The sequence below is a fragment of the Neophocaena asiaeorientalis genome, unplaced genomic scaffold (genome assembly GCF_003031525.2).
Source record: "Neophocaena asiaeorientalis asiaeorientalis breed wild unplaced genomic scaffold, Neophocaena_asiaeorientalis_V1.1 scaffold280, whole genome shotgun sequence".
NCBI lineage: Eukaryota > Metazoa > Chordata > Mammalia > Artiodactyla > Phocoenidae > Neophocaena > Neophocaena asiaeorientalis.
The window spans coordinates 8,608,585-8,630,736 of NW_020185321.1; the positions used below are offsets into that span (position 1 = coordinate 8,608,585).

The following is a 22,152-nucleotide window of genomic DNA, read 5'->3' on the forward strand; positions in this document are numbered from 1 at the left end:
AAAGGGAGACAGAATAAAAATAGAGCCATTAGGACATGACAGGGAATGAGAAGTTGGGCAATGGCTAGGCACCAGAATATTTATTTGGATCGAAAAACCAAAGAAAAAGGAAGCTACTACAATGAGCCCAAACCTAGCACTGAACTCCCTGATAGTCAAGGCAAAAAGGGGGCATGATGACCACTTTGCTCATCTCACCACTAAATACTCTAGGAGAGTGGGACGAACAGTAACAGGCCGGCAGGCACGCTCTCCACAGGCCTGCGCCTGCACAAGTTGCGTACCTGACAGTATGGATGCAACGGCTGCAATGATGAAGGACACAATGACGCCGGGTCCCGCCATTTCCTTGGCCACCAGGCCAGACACCACGTACATCCCAGTGCCCACGCAGCTGCCAACTCCGAGTGAGATGAGGTCCACGGTGGTGAGCACCTGGGCTAGCTTGGTGCCATGTGCTGTGGTGGCCCCAGTTCCCTCTAGCATGGACTCCACCGGTTTGGTGCGCAGGATCCTGGAGTGCATGGCGTACCAGGCAGCCCCCCACTGCACTCGCCGGGGGTCCAGGGAGGCGAGGAAGCCACTCATCCTGAGCGAGATGGGTTGTGGTGAAGGTCAACTGATAGCAGAGGGCTGCAGAAGCCTTAGTGGATGCTTCTGGAACTCATCTAGTGACCAGGGATCTCCCTTTTAGGAAAGGTCGAGAGGTCCCCAGGGCAGACTTCTCCTGGGAATGAATGTCTGCAGGAAAAACACAAGAAAAAGGTAGATGAGACCAAGTGCGAAACAAACTATGGCTTGAAGGCATTGATGGAGGTCAGTGTACTGAACTGGTAGAACTGATCTAACCTGTGTATTTATAATGCAGGAGGGTTGCATTTCCCCCTTTGTCTTGCCTCCAGTCCTAAATGACAGTCCGTAGTTTGCACTGTGTGGCATAGTTGTTATGAAGAGGGTGGTCTGAGTCAGGGCTCTGCTACTTACGGTTCTGGGAACTTAGAAACGTTACTTCATGTCTCTGTGCTTCAGTTTCTACTGCATAGTGGGGATAATCAAGCCTCCTGCCTTGTGTCGATGTGAGAATTAAATTAGTGTTTGTCTAAAAAGAGCTTAAGACAATGCCTGGCCTGTGGAGAATGCTCTTCTGTCAAACTCTAAGTGCTTCTTACCTGGCTCTGCCAAGACTTGGTCTGTGATTCTTGGGCATAATCTCTGGGGACACAAGTCCTCATTTTTTATATAAGGATGTAAAATTGGATCTATGACTCTCAAGAGGGGCAGTGCCACCCCACGGGATTGTCTTCGAACTTTGTTCTCAAATGAAATGAAAATGTTTTGAGAGATTTTTTGCTCTCAGAGGTTGGGGTAGGGGGAGTGTTCATGGCATTTTGTTGGTGGGCCCCAGAGATGTTAAACGCGTGGGATGGTGTCATACCATTTTCAGATATTGGACATTTATTTTTTAGTTAATTAATTTTATTTTTGGCTGCATTGGATCTTCGTTGCTGCGCATAGGCTTTTCTCTGGTTGTGGTGAGCGGGGGCTACTCTTCATTGCGGTGCATGGGCTTCTCATTGCAGTGGCTTCTCTTGTTGCGGAGCACGGGCTCTAGGCACGCAGGCTTCAGTAGTTGTGGCGCACGCGCTTAGTCGCTCCGCGGCATGTGGGATCTTCCCGGACCAGAGATCGAACCCGTGTCCCCTGCATTGGCAGGCAGATTCTTAACCACTGTGCCGCCAGGGAAGCCCTGGACATTCTTGTAGGTGAAAATTCTGGTTATGATGATCTGAAGCTAAAACCTAACTCTGTTTTACATATAAGCACATGAGATTATTTTGGATGGTTTTAATAGACAAGTACCTTGACTTTTCCAGGAAGGCAATTATAGAATAAATTGAAGGAAGATTGTAAATTCTTTAGTTTTGAACTTAAGTGGAGTTCATCACTGTTTTAGAAAACGAAGGCACCCTTTCAGTGCAGCCTATGGTGCTGCATCACCCATTCAGCACACCTGTAACAGCCTGCCGTTTGAAACTGGCACGTTTACAGTACTTTTTCATATAGTGCAAGCATCTCATGATGACAGCTGTACTTGCCTGAGTGTTTAAATACTGAAATATGTTATATACAGGCAGGTTACCCATGAATTTTGCTTTAGGATATTAAAGAGGGGTGTATCAAGATATGTATTACAAAAAAGAGATGCTGGGTCTGATAGACTTGAGAATTATTGTACTAGATGATTTCTAAAGTTTTGTCAAGTTAGAAAATGCCAAGATTATATGAAGTTACTTTCTTTGGAAGCCAGAAGCTTCATAAAATTCTATAAAGAATTTTTAAAGTACATCTGGAACATTGATTCCAAGTACTGTGCTGATAAGCCTAGGACATTTACATTTACAGCAAGTTCCAGCCCGTGTAATCTACCCATATTATTAATTAATACGACTTAGCACTTAATGTAACACTTGTCCACTTCTAAAAGTTTTGTAGATACAACCTAATTAGAAGAATCAGGTGAAATGTAGCAGTTTGGCTCACAGGGGTTGGGTGATGGACCTACTGGTTTAATTTCCTCCTAAATTTGGCAGCGTTGCTTCATGCTGTGTGTTAATTCTTGACATCTTAGATATCAGTACATTTAGATAGTGCCACTGTATATACCAGAGTCATTCAAAAGCCTAGAGTGCCAGCATTTTTTTTTTTAAGATTTCCAGATTTGTGAGAAAATGTATACCAGGAAGGCTGCAAGAACAACTGCTCTACTGGAGCTCTTGAGCTCTTGTGGGGAAATCAATGTACACATCTATTTAATTTCAACCCAGCCAGCATGTACTGAGCATCCGTTATGTGCCAGGCATAATGTTAGGCTCAGGGATGCAAAGACACGGTCCCTGCTCTCGTGGAGTTTCCAGTCTAGAACTGGAGATGATGGTCACCCAAATCACAATGCGAGGGAGAAGGTTTTTTGTTTTTTTTTTTCTGAAAACCTTGTCTTTACTTATTTTTCATATTACAAATGTATATAGCATGGCCATTGCAGAAAAATCAGACAGTATCAATAATAACATTCAGTGAAGATAGATAAGACAATTCAACACACAGATAGAAAAATAAAAACCAGATCATTCTAGAGAGGGATAAGGGGTATGTTGTAGTGTCCCCCCAAAATTTATATGTTGAAGCTCTAATCCTCAGTACCTCAGAACGTGACCTTATTTGGAAATAGAGTCGTTGCAGATGTACTGAATAATTAACTAAGATGAAGTCACATTGCAGTAGGATGGGGCCCTAACCCAATACAACTGGTGTCCTTATAAAAAGAGGAAATTTGGACACAGAGCCACACACACAGGGAGAACGAGCTGTGAAGGTGAAGGCAGAGATCAGGGTGATGCGTCTGCAAGCTAGGGAACACCAAGGGTTGCCAGCAAACCACCAGAAGCTAGGAAAGAGCCCTGGAACAGATCCTTCCTCACAGCCTCAGAAGGGACCAACCCTGCTGACACCTTGATCTCAGACTTCCAGAACTGTGAGACAATAAATTTCTGTTATTTAAGCCTTGCAGTTTGTGATACTTTGTTATAGCAGCCCATGCAAATGAATACAGGCTATAAAGGAAGTCAGACAGGGTGATGAAGGGGCGAGAGGGTCTCTGTGGTCACAGCATTGGCTCCTGAGTGACGGGAAGCAGCCGGTCATGCCAGGTGTCAGGGGAGAGCGTCTTGCAGAGCTGGGCCAGAGGGGAGACGGGGTGGCCTGCTCTGGGAACTGAGTGACACTGGGACAGTGTGACGAGGAGGATTCAGGTACCACGTGAGAGCTTTACATGTGTCAACTAGTTAAATCTGCATTTACAGGTGAGGCAGAGAAGGCCGGGGAGGTCCAGTAACGTCTCCAAAGTCATGGAGCCCATAAGTGCAGAGCTGGGCCTTGGCTCCACTTGCCAAGCTGTTATTCCTGGCTTTCCTGCCTGAGGGGCACAGGGTCAGACTGCTGAGCGTCTCTCAAGCCAAGGCAAGGGGTTTGTGTTTACTCTAAGAGCCATGAGAAGCCATGGGAGCGTTTTATTCAGGTGGGCAACATGATATGATTTACATTTTTAAAAGCTCATTGTAGCTGCTGTGCAGTTAACTGAAGACTCGTGCCCGATGATGAGTCAGTGCCAGGACAGATGTGTCAGTACAGAGGGGAGTGAGGTGTGGACCTGCTGCTGAGGGCAGCCGTGGTTCTCCAACTTGGCTGCACAGGGGAATTACCTGGGGGTCTTTCAGGAGCAATGGTGCCTGGCCTCAGCCCCAGAAATCCCAATTTAATGGGTCTGAGGTGTGGCATAGATATAGGGATTCCTTAGATCCTTAGAGCTCCCCAGGTGATTCTAGCACAGCAGGGTTAGGGTCCACTGCCCTGTGAGTAATGACTAACGTGCTGGTGTAGAAAACCAGATACTGCCTGTGATGGTTAATTTTACTTGTCAACCTGACTGGGCTAAGTGATGCCAAATAGCTGGTCAAACATTATTTCTGGGTGTGTCTGTGAGAGTGTCTCTGGAAGAGATTAGCATCTGAATCGGTGGACTGAGTAGAGAAGATCCCCTCATCAGCATGGGTGGGCATCATCTGATCCCTTGAGGGCCTGAATAGAACAAAAAGGCAGAGGAAGAGTGAATTCACTGATTCTGCTTGAGCTGAGATACCCATCTTCTCCTCTCCTCGGACACTGGTGCTTCTGGTTCTTGAGCTTTCAGACCCAAACCGGGACTCACACCACCTGCCCCTCCCGATTTTCAGGCCTTCTGACTCAGACTGAATGATACCATCAGCTTTCCTGGTTCTCCAGGTTGCAGACAGCTGATCATGGGACTTCTTACCCTCCATAACATGTGAGCCAATTCCTCATGTAAGAAATTCCCTCATATGTATCTGTATAAATCCTGTTGGTTCTCTTTCTCTGGAGAACTTTGACTGACCCATTGCCATTTTCCACGTGGGGTCCCAAGGCCGACAGGTACTTCCTGTTTCTCTTCCTGGGCAGGTAACTGGGCCTTTCAGCAGCAGTCTTCTGCAGGCGGTGACTGTGGATCTGGAGATACCCTTTGGGATATTTGTCCTGATCAGCCCTTCATCAGAAACTGTCACAGAGACACTGAGAAAAGAACCAGGCTGGTTAGGGACGTGACAGTTTCACTTTGGTAGATAATCAGAAATCATGGTGAAAACATAGAGAATCAACTAGAATAAAAGTTGAAGGTGGTAGAATTCCTTCCTGGCTCCATTCCCTCCATGTAATTCCTCTGAGTGCTTGCTTTATTGATGCAAACAGGGGTTTGGGGCATTTCCTTTCTTGGTTGGAAATTTACTGGAGAGAACAAAATGTACAAAAGAAAACATGCTTCTAAGTGACTATTGACAATATCCATATTCATTACCTCCAGATTATGTTAATCAAAGAGAGTTTTGGAAGCTTATTGCTCTTGTCTTTCCAAGATGAGCAATAAATGTGTGTTGTGCTTTCTCTAGCACTTTAATTCAAGTTTCTCAAAATACTTCACAGCTATAGCTAAGGAAGGCTTGCAGGGCCCCTGGGAGAAGGAAGTCATCATTGTGGTGTTTGCCGACATGCTTGAGGGTTCAGTGGGCTCCAAGTATAATGACAGAAAGAGCAGGTTTGTGTGAGGATGAAAATAATTTTATGGCTTGGAAGTTCACCGACTAGGTAGAATTGTTGAATTAGGTTGGAGCCTGCGTTCGGAGGTGAAGAGAGGAAGGAAACGAAGGCTAACAAAACAGTAAACAGCCTCAAATCATTCCTGCCTGATTTTGCAAATACGCTAAGGGATTACAAAAATCCCTTCCCGACACTTCCTGTGAGCTGGTGTCCAGCCTTTGCTGGAACATCTGGAGCAGCAGGAACATTGGCTGGTAGAAGCTGCCCCTTCACGTGGTTGAACAGTTAGGATTGCAACAAAATTCTTCTAGTCAACGTCCCCAAGCAAAAGGAGGTTGCAGTTGAAAGTGCCAGGTTTGATGAGTCCTTCCAGGTGACTGCAGGATCTGAAGGAGCCTTCTGAGGCCCCGCCCCCAACTCCTGTACGCTGGGTCGTGTGCTTGCCCTCCTTCCCACCAGCCCTGCTGCTTCTCCTCTGGGCTGAGCTCCTGGCTCCTCGTTAAGAACCTAATTCAGGAGCCAGGTCCCCTGGGTTCAAAGTCTGGCTCTGCCCTTACTCGCTAAGAGCCTCTCCATGCTTCAGTTTTGCCATCTATAAAATGGGATAATAAGGGCGCTAACTAGCTCACAGGGCTAGTTAGGAGTGAAGGAGTTAACGTGTGTGGAGCTTTTAGCACAGTGTCTGGCATACATGACTGCCAGGAAGTGGCAGCCTGCTAGCATCACCCTCCTCTGGCCGATGACCAGGTCTTTTTGTCCCTGACTGCTGACACCCCCTCCCACCTCCCTAGGCAGCTCTTAGAGGGTCCTTGGCCTACTGCCCAGCCCTTACCCAGGGCTCTTCTCTGCTGAAGCTCCCCTGGATCCTATGGCTGCAGACTGTACACCCTGGTATTTCACTCGTAGGTGTTCATGCTTGCCTTTTTCATGCTTTTAGGGAAGGGCTTTCTCCTTTCCGGTGTTTTGTTATCTAAAGGGGTATCCTCAGCCGATTTGCTTGGACCTTTGGATGTTATATCTGCTCTCATTCCTTTACACCCTTGACTTTTCTGCCCCAAATGCACACACACAAAGGTGGCTAGGGTATGGTGGATTCACCTGTAGTCACCACCCTATCCCTGAAAGCACGACCTCCTTTTGACTTTCTTGCTTGTGGCTTACGGTGGCTCACTTAGCCGGAGCCTTTGATGGCAGATTCTCTGCTGAGGTCCTGGCTTCTGTTGCTCTTCTGTTTCTTCCAAACTTGCCAGTTATGGCTCTAAGTTCGTCTCCCAACTGTGGAGTCACTTGCCTGTGAGTCACTATGATTTTACACGAGGCGGCCAGACACAGGTCAGATATATGTGAATCCCAGGGTCTGCGGCGTCCGAACAGAACACCCTAGTAAATTGAATTGAGATCTATGTCCTGGTAAATTTCTCCTGTTGTCCCCAGTTTTGTTCTCTGTATCTGTACTGATTAATAGGGCTAATCTGTTTATAGGAAAGTCTTCAAGTTTTTGAAGGCAACTAACATATCTCTTGGAGTCTTATCTTCCCCAGACTAAACATCTTCAATTTCTTCAGTGATCAGCAGTGTCTCACATGGTATGGCTTCTAGATCAATCACGTTCTGATTTGTACTTCTTGGGCAGGCTGCAGTTTATCATGGTGACATTTTTGAACCATAAAAGAGTGGTAAGGGAGATGTTTTTGATCAGTCTGGCCCTGTGTGAGTGTGTGTGTGTGTGTGAGTGTGAGTGTGTGTGTGTGTGAGTGTGCGCGCGCACACGCATGAACCTCCTAAATCATGCAATGCTGGTGCCTGACAAACTCACTCAGATGTACAGCTGGCTTTAAAACCAGCGTTCCTGATTTTCAGATTGCCAACCTTCCCAATATGTCTTTGCTAAGTGTTTGATTGAGATCTCAGACACAGCTGGCTTTGTTTTGCTTGGAATGTTTTTTAAAGGAGAGTTTGAATCTATGACAACTGAATAGCTATGCAAAAGAGGTGGTACCATTTCGGCTTCCTTTACAAAGCTTGCTATTTCTTTTTCTGTTTCTAAAAAGTTATTGACTGTGTTAATCAGCTTTTGCTGCAGTAATAAGCAGTCTTAAATTTCAATATGTTAAAACAATGACATCTATCTTTTTTCTGATACATGTTTTAAAATATATATTTATTCTTTTAAATTGATTTACAACGTTGTGTTAGTTTCAGGTGTACAGCAAAGTGATTCAGTTGTACATATATATATATATATGTATATATATATATGTCACTTTCTCCTCCAACACCCAGGCAGGGAGGATATCCCCACCTGACATCATCTTCCCCTCCTTCCTCCCCCTGACGTCACGCCAGTGCTCTTCCTACTGCTCCATATTTAAGAAGGTGGACAGAGCTGCCTCCATTTTCTTTGTATGATATCACAGTCATGCCAGGCTTGGGGTGATCCCCAAAGGAAAGCGAGGCATTTACCTAGCTGTCTATGTGGTAATGTTCCTTTAAAGGAGCTGAGGGTGTTTAATGTTCCTGAAAACTTTTCCTATTGACTTGGCTTCAGTGGGAATTTCTTCATCCTAATTTGGAGAAGCAAGAGTCTTGTAGGAGTCTAATCAACACTTTTCTTTATTAACCAGCTGGCTTCCTCAGTATCGCTCAGGAAAATCCTTAAGTAGATACATCCCTGCAGCTTCTCTTCCTGCATATGCTAAATAGAGTTGCCCATAGGAGAAGCTCCCTCACAAATCCATAACTGCAATTTGGATGCCTTTGTGCCTATGGGTTTGGAGCCCATATTTGAAACTCCTTTTGTGTTCCCTATTCACTGTGTCTTAACCCATAGCCAGGCCTCTTTGTACTTTGATTCAGTTATTCTGTAGATTCTTGTCTCTGAGATTCCTTCCAGTGCCCCCAAAGGAAATTTCTACTATTCTAAAGAGTCTGCATTTTAAGTCAGATAATTTCAAGCAGATCCTTCAAATCTTGATAATGGCCGCTTGTATGTGATAGAACAATAAACAGACAAGTGGACAGATCTTAATTTTATCGATGTAGGTTATTATACACGCCTCATGAACTTTCGGTTCTCAGCAAAGCCTGACGCCACATACCCAACCCCTCTTTACTCTGGGTTTGTACTGTCTTCAATACACATCATCTGCTTTAATGGGTTCAGAGCACCTACTAAATGTCTGGCATCGTGTGTGCAAGATGCAGAGACAGAAAGAGGAGGAAGATGCCCCCCTTGTTCTCGGAGCTCCCAGGCTGGCCAGGAAGACAGGCCTGACGACGAAGTAAAACACTGACTACCAAGATTTTACTTCTTAGCCTTTGCTTCTTTCCCCGTCTTTGCCTCCCCAAAGCTATCCATATTTTCATGTTCTTTTGGCACTCAGCTCATATCTCATCTGTCATTAAACGTATGTTAACCACCTGGGGCTCCTCTTCTCTGATTTCCCCCAACTCAGCATATGTTAAGTTGTGTCTTGCCACAGATTGTTATACACCTGAAGGCTTGGATCTCTTTAAAGCCCCCCAGATGGTTTTGTCTTCGAAAGAAAATAAAATCCAAGTTCCTTACAATGGCCTATAGGGCCGTAAGCGGCCTGGTGTCTACTTCCTCTCAGAGTTCATTGCCTGCCACCCTCCCTTTTGGTCCACTGACCTCCTCTCCGTTCTTGAAACACACTAAATTCTCTGTTGCTTCAGGGCCTTTGCACTTATTTCCCCTACCTGGAATTTCCTATCTCAGGTCTTTGCATGGCTTTCTTTTTCTCCAGATTCCAGTCTTAGCTGAAATGTCACCTCTGCAGAGAGAAGCCCTCCAGCATCATCTGGGCTAAAAGTAGCCCTGTTCTTTCAGACTCTTTCTCAAAAGTTCTATCGTCTATCTCTCTATCTGTCTTTCTGTCCTCTACTTATGTATTTATCCATCCATTTATTTTTGAGTAATTTAACCCTACTTGACATTTATTTAGTTATGTTTTCATTGTCTGTATCCTTTCTCTAGACTGTAAACCCCTTGAAGGTATGGACTTGTCTGTGTAGTTCTTTCTCGAATCCCCAGGGACCATAGCAGGGACTGGCAAACAGTAGGTAATCAACAGTTGTTTGTAGAATGAAGATTTTTCCACAGCTAAAAAGAATATTTGGCATAAAATATTGCTTTATAAAAGATATAATTTACAATAGGAGTTTGTAATAATCCGTGTTCTCTTGAGACATCTCTTACAGTGTAAGATGACTTCCTTTGTTGAGTACCCTTTGTGCATAACATCAAAGAACACAAAACCTCAGAAACCATTTAATTCAAGTCTCAGATTTTACAAATGATTAAACTCATTGACTGCCTTCACAAATCCCTTTGGAAAACCAAATTATCTATATTACCTAGTTATAAATAAATTATATTTCTGTGTTTTTGATCCTTTAATATTAATTAAGTCAAGGGAAGACTGAATTAAAAATCCACAATATTATAATATTAAAATATTTAACATGGGCTTCCCTGGTGGCACAGTGGTTGAGAGTCCGCCTGCCGATGCAGGGGACACAGGTTTGTGCCCCGGTCTGGGAAGATCCCACATGCCGCGGAGAGGCTGGGCCCGTGAGCCATGGCCGCTGAGCCTGTGTGTCCGGAGCCTGTGCTCCGCAACGGGAGAGGCCACAACAGTGAGAGGCCTGTGTACCGCAAAAAAAAAAAAAAAAAAAAAAAAATTTAACATTAACGTCTAGTTAAGGTTACAGTTGTACTTTTTGGTATAGATGGTTCATGTACAATAGCTCCTTGGAGACTTCAAACAGTCTTTTACCCAGTCAGAGGAGTAAATATCTCATACATTATAGAGTATGCACCATAGAAGAGAAGGTATAATTTTTAGTTTGCTTCATTGCTTTTTTTTTTTTTTTTCCTTCATCTGGGAGGAAAATAGTTGAGCACTTTGACAGCCTGGAATTTAATGTTTTTGAAAAATGGAGATCACTTTGCCCTGTGGGTATACTGTTCATTTCTAGCTTCTGAGTCTACTTGGAAGATAGCACCCACTCAGGGTTCGTGGCTCTGCAGGCCCTTGGGGCATACTCTGGATCCACAGCCCAGAGACCTCCTCTCTGGAGGCAGGTTTCTTTCCTGTCAGCACGTCTGTTCATTAGGGAGAGCACATTTCAATGCCAACAGCACTTAACTCACAGAGGAGTGCCAGATTCCATTTGGGGACTTTTAAATGAATTTACAACCTACAAGCTATTTGACTTAAAAGTGCTTGCTTCCAAGCTGTTGAGTTAAAATTTTTGTAAACTGCAAGTTCTTGAATTCAAATGTATTCCTCATAGAGCACATTAAGTAGCAACTGTTAATGCACATACAAATATTCAATAATATGGATCAAAGAAATGATACTTCAGTACACTGACGGTGGGAGTGTGAACTGACATAAATGTTTTTGGAAAATAAATCTATCATGTGAAAATAACCAGGTGCAAAAAAGTTTTTTTTTTTTTTTTTTTAAGGGCCATTGCAATATCATTTATAGTGGTAAAAATTGGAAACAATGTAAATGCCAAAAATAGGGACAGAGTTAAATGGATTATGAGGCATTCAAAGAATAAAATTTTAAGCATCCAATAAAATATTGTTCTAAAATAATATTTAATGACGTAACAAATTACTCAGAATATATTAATTTAAAACAACTATAACAATAATAAAGGATATAAACTGTACAGTGTACGATTTAATTTCATTCTCTTCTGAAGGCAGAGTGTTAAAATGTTAAAAGGAGGGATCAGTAGGTGGTAGAATTAGGAATGATTTCTATTTTCATCTTTTCTGTGGTCAGCATGTATCTTCTTTTTAAATCAGGGAAAAATGTTTAATTGAAAATCAAAACAGCCTGCTCCTGTTCCTGGCAATGAAGATATATCCTTGGTTTTTGTAGTTATGTCTCCATGCGTCTCCATTATGGGGAACTGTTTTAGGATCTGTTTCCCTCATGGAATTAGATTAGCCAATATTATCATTATCACTCTTTTCACTTTGGAGATGGAATTTTCAGAGAATTTCCAAGGAAAGCTCCGACTTGGTTACAGAATCATCCTTACACAGCAGATTGGAATTACCAGGAGCCTGGGGTCAGGATTCTCCCAGTTGCTACACAAAGCTCAGGCCAATACAGGAAGATAGAATCTGCCCCCAAAGCAAATACCTCAGTCCTGTGACCCTGGCTTCTCTTAGATTGGTTTTCTTTCTTTCCAGGTTGACTATCCCCCATCCCCCAAAGGCAGCTAATTCTGATAATTTCTTGGACTGTTCTAAGAATTCGAATTATTCTCGATAGTTTCATCTTACAAAAGAAACAAAAACACCCCTCCTCCCCCAAACTGCCGTGCCCTCTTTAGGTATTGCCACACTTCAGCTATTGTCCTCCAGGCTGTCCCCACTTCTTCATACCTTGTCAGTCGTTGGCCTTCTCTGTTCTGCCTTCTGTGTGTTCCCTGCCACCAAAAGTGCATTGCTGAAATAATCAGTGGCTTCTGTGTTGCTAAATCCAATGGACATATTCTAGCCCTCATCTCCCTCCCTTGGCCTGTCAGAGGCCTTCAGCACTGTTGTTCACGTCCTCCTCAAACACTCTTGTTTCATCTTATAGCAGTGAGAGCCATGGGTTGAGTGTAGTAGTGTGCAAGCTTGATGGTGACCTCCTATTAGGAATAAGCTGTTGTGATTTTCTTCTTCTTCAGTGTAATGGGATTTTAAAAGGAAGAACGCATCCTCTAGAAGATCTTCACTGCTGGTACATTTTTAGTCCTTAATATGGGGTCTACTGTTAAATGGAATCATAGAATGATATTTACAAGTAACCATGTATTGGTCAGTGTGAGTCAACATCAAGAAACCATTATGCCATGCTGCTGGAATGTCTTGGCTGAAAGAATGATTTAGAAGGGGAAAAGACACCCTTTCATTCAACATGACAAAGAAATGGGAGAATCTACTTAACAAATATAAACAAGAATAAAAATATTCCTTGAGGTAGAGGATTAGATGGTTTACAAACTTTCAGGTCCATCTGGGCTATTGGTCATCCATGCACCTTGACCTGTACTTGGAACTGATGTGTCTGAGACTGTTGCCCTCTCTGAGATCTGAAGCTTGGTAGAAAGTGTAAAGTCCCTTTTCCAAGCTAGGCTGGTGGACCTGCTGCCCTGGAGCCTTTGACCTCCCCCCTTTCCCCGGAAGACGTCAGCCCAGATGTGACCTGCTCTTCTCTGTCTACCCCAGAAGAGAAGGCCATGGTGTCTGGTGTTCAGACCCAGCCCCAGAAGACCCATTTCACTATATTCTGAATCAATGAGATGCATAAAGAATTACAGTCTCTCTAGCACCAAGCTGGGTAGGGTGGGTCAAACTCTGTGTCATATTTTGACAGCTGATGAGTATCCCAACAAATGAGCCTCTGTGTTCAGAGCCAGGTATTGAGAACACTTAATTGGTCTCACCTGTCATAGGCAAGGGCTGAGAGTGTAATTCCTTCCTGTCTGTGGTTTGCATCTGACTAGGACCCCATTCTATTTAGTTAGTGAAAATCTCCAAGTAAAAAGGGGTGAGCTCCCCTTGGGGCACATAAAAGGATTAAAACAGCCCCCTTGTTATTTTGAACTCTGGATTTCATTCTGTTGCAAATAGATATAGGGTAAAATAGACAAAAAAGAGAGTCTTTTATTGTGAGGCTAAAAACGGGGAGGTCATATGGTTATATGTCTAAAATGCAAGTCATAGTGCTTAAAAAAGAGGGTCTTCCCTCTCTGCTTTTTCTGTTCATCACATGTCAGGTAGAAATATTTGCCCATCTCCTTCTATGTGCCAGATGCTGCCCATATCCTATCTTGGGTAACAATTCACTTATAGAATAGCACCATTTATATGATGCTTACTATGTACCAGGCACAATTGTAACTGATTTATATATATATGTATGTATATATATATATATATATATATATATGTATATATTATTCTTACAACAGCCCTGTGAGGGAGATTTATTTTTAACCATCTCTAAATGAAAGATGAGGAAACTGAGGTACAGAACAGTTAAGGCATTTATTCAAAGTGACACAGCTACTAAGTGGCAGTTATGGGATTTGAACCCAGGATTTGTATCTCCAGAGCAGTGGCCCATCTAGAGCAGCAATGTCCAGCAGAGTCCTGTGGTGGTGAAGTGTTCTTTGTGATGTCCGGTAGGGTAGCTATAACCTCACGTGGCTATTGGGCGTTTGAAATGTGGCTAGTACAGCTGAAGAACTGAATTTAAATTTTTATTTCATTTTAATGATTTAAATTTAGATAGCCACATGTGGTTAGTGGCCATTATACTGGAAAACATAGCTGTAGAGCCTGTGTTTAATAACTTCCAAAAAACATCAGAAAGGTGGTGGTATCCTTTCCAGAAGAGGACAGTGAGTGTCAGTAAAGCTGAGGATTTATCCGAGGTTCTGAAGCTGGAACGTGGACGAGCCAGGCCGCCAGCCTCTAAAACCACGTGCTGCGGTCAGCAGAGATACACCCCCGCCTCTGACCCCCATCCACTCTCCTGGCTCTTCATCTCTTTCCAAACCGGATCAGAAAGCCTATCTTTCTTCCTCCACCCTTATCAAAGAGTCTCTCTTTCCCTTCCTTCATTATTAATGCCGTAACAGTAGAACGGCACTTTGAGACAGAACATCATGCTACGTGCTTGGGGGATGTGGCATGGCCCTGTAGAGTTTCATTGACTAAACTGGAACAGCTTGGTAATAAGTAGTGTACCCATTCTTAACATTCGTAAGGACTTACCTCAAATTACTATTTTGTTGTCTCTTTCTTCTTGGTTATTCCTCCTTTCAACCCACCCTAATTCTTTTACCATTGGTAACAAAATATATGCCCCTAAACCAAAACAGCCTTTGGTTAAAAGTACTAAAGTTATATTAACCTCCAGCTTTGCTCTTTAATTTGAACTCCTCACCCACCCATGAAGAAAAACACCCCAAAACAAAACAGAACAAAAACTTCTTTCGATTAGGTTCCCATTAGCTAATAGTATTATTAAAGAAAAGATAGACAATCATGTATGGTTTGGGAGACAGTCATGTTTCTAAAGCATAGTTTTGAATAAACCAACTTTATGTTGACCCATGGTGAGCCAAGCACCGTGTCTTGTACCCAGTAACCTCTCAATAACTAATAACATTTCATTGATTTGCCTTCCTCTATGTTACTTTAGTGACTTAGGACTTATGTGAATAGGAAACCCCACTTTAACTATTGGGCATGAACAGAGAAAACAGAACTCTATTCAATAAAGAAAGCCCAAATTCGAACACTAGTGCACCCAGGTCTCAAGCACCCAGGCAATCCTTTCTGGCACCAGAAGAGAAGAAATGCTGTGACTTCTTCAGATAACAGTCTGCCCATCTGATCACAAAATGCGATCGCTGTCTTATCTGGAGACAAGACTCATCCAACTCCCAGACAGGAGGCAGAATCTAATGTTTCCTGGTGGGGAGGGGCAAGCCAGTATTTCCAGTGACCTGGAAAGTAGGACTTCGTTGGAAAGCAGCTTGAGAAGAGACTGAGGAGGACTCTTTTAGGACATTGAGGTACGGGGAGGAAGGGCATCTGTGTTTGAGCCTCCTTGATGCTTCCTGTTCCCCTGTGACATACCCTGGACTCGGTGGATCTCAAATGATGACTGAGTTATGCAACTACAGCCAACCTGATGGTACTTAAAAATTCAGAGCAATGACGTCAATTAGTGTCCTCATTTCCACTGACTTCTTTAGAGGGAACAAATTCACGTGGTAGTACAAATAGAGAAGGAGAAAGGGATAAGGCATTTTATAACTTCTCAAGATATGAAATCTAGCATTGTACTTTGAAACAGAAGCTTTTTCTATTCCCAGTCACACCTCCAAGCCACCTCCGGGAGCAATTCCACTGTCAAACCATGCTGTTTCCTGGTGTGTCCACCAATAAAGCAATCAGAGGGGGGCCCCCTCACACTGATACTCAGCAATCAGAGGGGGGCCCCCTCACACTGATACTCAGCTGGCTCTAGAAGGTGATTTGGTTCAGGCTTTTACTTGTCAAATCATTTTTTTCTGCCTAAAGGCTGGACTTGAACTAGTATTGTTGGTGAGAGCTGTAGCACCATGAATAATACCACATGCAGGTGGATGATACACAGATCTCCCTGGCCTTTCATGTTAGACCCCCAGACATTCTCAGCCTTAGAATCTTTTAGAACAATTTGAGTCACCTGGGGAGCTTCAAAAACTAACAATAGCCAGTTCCAACTCCCAAGAGATTTCTATTTAATTGGTCTGAGTTGGGAGCCTGGCATCAGTGATATGGGGGGATCCCTGGTTATTCCAATGCACTAAGACCCTGGATGGAGCAACTAGCAACCTCAGGACATCAGAACCCTGTCCTGCTCCTCCTTCTATCTCCTGCGGTGACTCAACAAGCCAGATAGAGTCGGTTCCACTTTCTGAAGTGGAGAGTTTTGTTTTCTTTTACGAACGTGATAATATTTTCCATCTCCTGGAAACAAAACAATATATACCTATTATAATTTCAATTTAGAGAGATCTAAAAAAGAAAGTTAAAACTACTACTATTTCTTTTTAACCACACACACATGCATGCACACATATGTATATATTTTTACAAAATTGAGACACTATTTTATGATCTTCTTTCACTTAGTGTATCAGAGATATCGAGACGGTTAATGTAGATGTACATCATTTTAAAGAGCTGCAAAGATTTGCTCATTTTATGTGTACAGACATTCCCCAACTTACAATGGTTTGACTTATGATGGTGTGAAAGCGATACACGTTCAGTAGAAATCATACTTCAACTTTAGAATTTTGATCTTTTCCTGGGTTCGCGGTATGTGGTACAACGCTGTCTCTTGATGCTGGGCAGTGGCAGTCAGCCGCTGTGTAAACAGCTGATACACTTACAACCATTCTGAACCCACACAACCATTCTATTTTTCACTTTTAGTACAGTACTCAATAAATTACATGAGATATTCAACACTTTATAACAAACTAGGCTTTGTGTTAGATGATTTTGCCCAACTGTAGGCTAATATAAGGGTTCTGAGCACTTTTTTTTTTTTTTTTTTTTTGGCTGCGTTGGGTCTTCGTTGCTGCATACGGGCTTTCCCTAGTTGTGGTGAGTGGGGGTTACTCTTCGTTGAGGTGTGCGGGCTTCTCATTGTGGTGGCTCCTCTTGTTGCAGAGCATGGGATCTAGGCGCGCGGGCTTCAGTAGTTGTGGCTCGCGGGCTCTAGAGCGCAGGCTCAGTAGTTGTGGCGCACAGGCTTAGTTGCTCTGCGGCATGTGGGATCTTCCCGGACCAGGGCACGAACCCGTGTTCCCTGCACTGGCAGGCGGATTCTTAACCACCGTGCCACCAGGGAAGTCCAGTGTTCTGAGCACATTTAAGCTATGCTAGGCTAAGCTGTGATTTTTGGTAGGTTAGGTGTATTAAATGCATTTTTGACTATGATGGGTTTCTTGGGATGTAATTCCATCATAGAGGAACATCTATATTCAACAATTAGTTTAATCTTCTTTTAATAGAAATTGAAGCTCTTCTCATTATTTTCCTCTCATAAGCAATGCCACAGTGGACATATATTTTGCAGACATTTCCATATAATCCCTTACCCTAAGTTCCTAGAAGTGGAGTTGCCAAGTTAATTAGGTATGCATCTTTTACGTTCTGGTGCCTTTGCCAGATTGTCCTTTCAAAAGATTGTGGCACTTTACACACTCTTCAGTATCGTATGCCTGTACCTATTTCCCGCCAGTATTAACAGCTTCTGAAATTGGCAGTTCCCATAAAATAAAAATTTGCATCAGTAAAACTTGATTCAGGCTGCATTTACAGAGTGTCTAATGTGTACTGGGTGCTAACAATATACCAAGATATATAAGCCAGAGTTCTTGCCTTCTCCTACCCAGTGCTCCTGGGTACATACATGTATGTAAATATCACCTGGGCATCTTGTTAAAATGCAGTTTCTGCCTCGGTAGGTCTGAGATGGGGCCCGAGATTCTGCATTTCTTGGAAGCTTTCAGAAAATGCCTCTGCCTATGCAGTTGGTCTGCATCTAGCAGCAAGACTCAGTCCCACCTCTGGGCCTTTGCAGTAGCTGTTCTATTTACCTGCTTTGATCCTCCCCACTCTTTGCTGAGGTCAGTTGTTCCCACATCTGGCTGCACGTGAGAAATCATCCAGGAAACTCAAAAAACCAAAAGCACAAACATAGCTCCTCAGGCTTTTCCACATCTCTGGGAGTAGGGTCTAAGAATCCGTATTTTAAACAAAATCACAGACCAGACTCGAAACTTCTGGTTAGGTTGCTCCTACTGACCCCCAGGCCTCACCTGAGCATCATTTCTGATCTATGAATGAGTTTGGTACTATCCCCTACCTCTATAAGCTGTTATAGCACCCCACACTTCTCCTTTTGAACACTCCATGGAATAAATGAATTAATTGTGTCATTATTCATTAGAGTTTGTCCCTTTTAGTCTCTGAGTTCCATGAAGGCAGAGCTGTGTCTGTCTTGGGCACTGTAGTGTCCCCAGCACCAAGCCAGGACTTCTGGCAACACAGGAATGGATACATGAGTTGACATTCCTTGCAAAACACTTTGTAAATATTTTCACATTCAATTGTCGTAAGTCCGTAAGGCAGGAAGTAAGGCATTAATATCCCTAAACTAAAAATGAAAAAAAGAGGTTTAGAGACATAAAGTGACTTGTTAATGATGACACAGCTTAGGTCCAGATTTGGACATTGGCTTTCTGTCCCTTCTCTGCCTCTCCAGGCTGTTCCTCTACAGGTTTTTTTATACTCAGCCAGAGCTGAGGAAATTTGTTTAAATGTCCCCAGTGTGACACTTATTTAGGATCTCAGAAATTAAGAATACTAACAGTTATCCCCACCTGACATCCTACAAAGGGGCACTTGGCTTGAACTTGGCATGAAGATTGCATCCTTTGAGAATAAACAATGGTGCCTGTGGTCACTTCCACACTATACTTTAAAACATGAGCAGGGGAGAAAGCATATGTAGATCAATCAGGAAAAATCACCTTACCCCAAACCCACGGAGGCATGGGGAGTCTGAATGAGAGCAAAGATAGAAAAGCAATTTAAGCTTTTTGCAGGAAATCTTTTAATTGCAAGGGCAGAGGCCTAATGGGTGAAGGCTTCAATGAAGAAAAGAGGAAGATCTTGGGTTATAATTAAATGATGGTTGTGACTGGGTATGTGTGTAATGAGGGGTTGATTTGAAAATAGGTCAAGGTCCTCAATTCTATTAGCCTCAGTGCCAGCTTTTTTATAGCACACATTACATTATTAATGTGATGGGGAATCATACCCATTCCTATACTGACATGAAATTCATAGGTAATATAATTAACCCACAAACATTATTTAAGAAAAATCAATATAATGCCCTCGTAGTATGAAGAACTAGAAGGCAATTAATTTATAATAAAAATGCTCTTCAAACTGTAAATGCTCAAGCACAATATAATGAAGTATTCAAACTTGCATCTATGCCCAGGGGTGATCTCAGCAGCCACAAGTAACAAAGTTGTGGGCTGTTGGTGATCCAAATACTACCGATGAGGGTTTGTGAGTGAAGTGATTTTCTGAAAACTTCCAAATCAAACCTAATACCACTTGCCCTTGATTTGTATGTTAGTTGCCTTTCTGAAAAATTCAGCACATATAAATTTTAAAAATTGAGGTATAACTCACCTGTCATACAATTCATTTTTAAAATGTATGATTCAGTGGTTTTTAGTTGTATACCCATCACAGTTGTCTAATTTCAGAACATTTTATCACCCCCAAAAGAAACACATACCCATGAGCAGTAACTCCTCATTGCCTCTTCCCCCAACTCCTGGAAACCACGAATCTACCTTCTGTCTCTATGGATTTGCCTTTTTCAAGTATTTCATATAAATGCAATAATATATGTGGCCTTTTGTGTCATAAATTTCACTTATAATGTTTTCAGAGTTCATCCATGTTGTATCATGTATTAGACCTTCATTTATTTTTGTGGTTGAATAATAGTCCATGGTATGGATATACCACATTTTGTTTATCCACTTATTGGTTGATGCTGTTTTGGTTGTTTACACTTTTTTGCTATTATGAATAATGTTGCTGTGAACATTTGTGCACAAATTTTTGTCTGGACATATGCTTTCAAGTCTGTTGGGTATATACTAGGAGTGGAATTGCTGGGTCATATGGCAACTCTATGTTTAACATTTTGAGGAACTGCCAGACTGTGTTCCAAGGCAGCAGCAGCATTCTACTTTCCCACCAGCACATAGGAAGTTTCCAGTTTCTCCACATCTTCATCAGTACTTGTTATCGTCCATTTTTTTTTTTTTTTTTTTTTTTTTTTTCAGCCACCAGGGAAGCCCCTGTCCATCTTTTTTACTACCACCATCCTAGCGAGTATAAATTGATATTTCACTGTGGTTTTGATTTGCATTTCCTTAATAACTAATGCACATCTTTTCATGTGCTTATTATCTGTTTGCATATCTCCTTTAGAGAAATGTCTACTCAAATCCTTTGTCCATTTTAAAATTGAATATTTGTCTTTTTATTATTGAGACCTAAGAGTTCTTTATATATTCTGATTACTAGATCTTTATCAGATATATAATTTGCAAATATTTCCTCCTATCCTGTGGACTGTCCTTTTACTTTCTTGATGGTATCATTTACAATGCAAAAGTTTTTGGGTTTGATGTAGTCTAATTTACCTATTTTTCTTTTATTGCTTATGCTTTTGGTGTCATATCTAAGAAACTATTGCCTAATCCAGGGTCATGAACATTTATACTTGTGTTTTTGTCTAAGACTTTTATAGTCTTAACTCTTACATTTAGGTCTTTTTTTGATCCATTCTGAGTTAATTTTTGTATATGGTTTGAGATAAGATTCTTTTGTATACGGATATCCAGCTGCCCCGGCACGATTTGTTGAAAAGACTATACTTTCCTCATTGAGTTGTCTTGATACCCTTGTCAAAATCATTTGCCCATAAATGTAAGGGTTTAATTCTGGGCTCTCAATTCTGTTCCATTGATCTGTATGCCTGTCTTTATGGCATATTATAAAATTTATGCATAGTATCTGCATGTAAAGTGGTATTATGTTCTGGGCTCAGACAATTGTCAACAGGTTTTTCACCTGTATGTTTGTCCAGTGGGGCATTTGAAAGTCATGTGAGAAGCAGGACAATTCTTCCTTCTGTGAGACTATGCTGCCCATTGCAGTACATCTAGCATTATTAGCCCCTGCCAACTACATGCCAGTGTGCCCTCCAGTCACTTTGACAGTTAAAATGTCTCATAACTTTCTAGAGTATCCCTCAGGAAGCAATATTCCCATTGAGAACCACTTCTCTAAAGGCACCTTCTGTACCTTCAGCCTTTTTCCTTCTCTGCCTCTCCAGCCTATCTCCCACATGGCTAAAATATGAGTCTTTCCAGGTTATTCCTTGCTCAAAAGCTTTTAATAGCTCCTTATGCTCTGTGAAATGAAGCTCAAGCCTTCCAGCATAGCTCATCAGCTCGATTACCCTCCAGATCCCTGTCCTGCATGCCACCTGGCCTACGGAACCGGCCTTGCCACTACTCGCTGCCCCTCCGTTGCGCACACTGACAGCTCTTAGGAAATCACATTCATTTTCCAGAACCAGCTCTCTCAGCTCCTCTGGAAGCCTTGTGGGTCCCCTCTCCAGCTGGTGGTGCCCTTCCTTGAGTTCCCAAGGAACATGCTCAGACTTTGGGCTTTGTTCATCTTGGCATCTCTGGTTCCACTTCAGTCTGAAGCACACTGCCTGGTACACTGTTGGGATCAGTGAATTTTGTTGCAAGGGTGAATCCTCAGTACTCCCATAAGTTCTTTTATTTTTTTTTTACATCTTTATTGGAGTATGATTGCTTTACAATGGTGTGTTAGTTTCTGCTTTATACCAAAGTGAATCAGCTATACATATACATATGTCCCCATATCTCCTCCCTCTTGCGTCTCCCTCCCACCCTCCCGCCCCCCAATCCCACCCCTCTAGGTGGTCACAGAGCACCGAGCTGATCTCCCTGTGCTATGCGGCTGCTTCCCACTAGCTATCTGTTTTACATTTGGTAGTTTATATGTGTCCATGCCACTCTCTCACTTCATCCCAGCTTACCCTTCCCCCTCCCCGTGTCCTCAAGGCCATTCTCTAGTAGGTCTGTGTCTTGCCCCTAGGTTCTTCATGACCTTTTTTTTGTTTTTTCTTTCTTAGATTCCATATATATGTGTTAGCATACGGTATTTGTTTTTCTCTTTCTGACTTAACTTCACTCTGTATGACAGAGTCTAGGTCCATCCACCTCACTACAAAT

General features: G+C 42.6%; 1 protein-coding gene across 1 annotated transcript in view; it reads right to left on the reverse strand.

Moving 5' to 3' along the window:
* SLC7A14 (solute carrier family 7 member 14) overlaps nt 1-22,152 on the reverse strand; it is a 114,741-nt gene that overhangs the window by 61,649 nt on the left and 30,940 nt on the right. The window contains exon 2 of the mRNA XM_024734082.1: nt 285-741. Coding sequence (XP_024589850.1) covers nt 285-588 — 304 coding nt within the window. The 5' untranslated portion in view covers nt 589-741. The remainder of the gene's footprint in view (nt 1-284; nt 742-22,152) is intronic.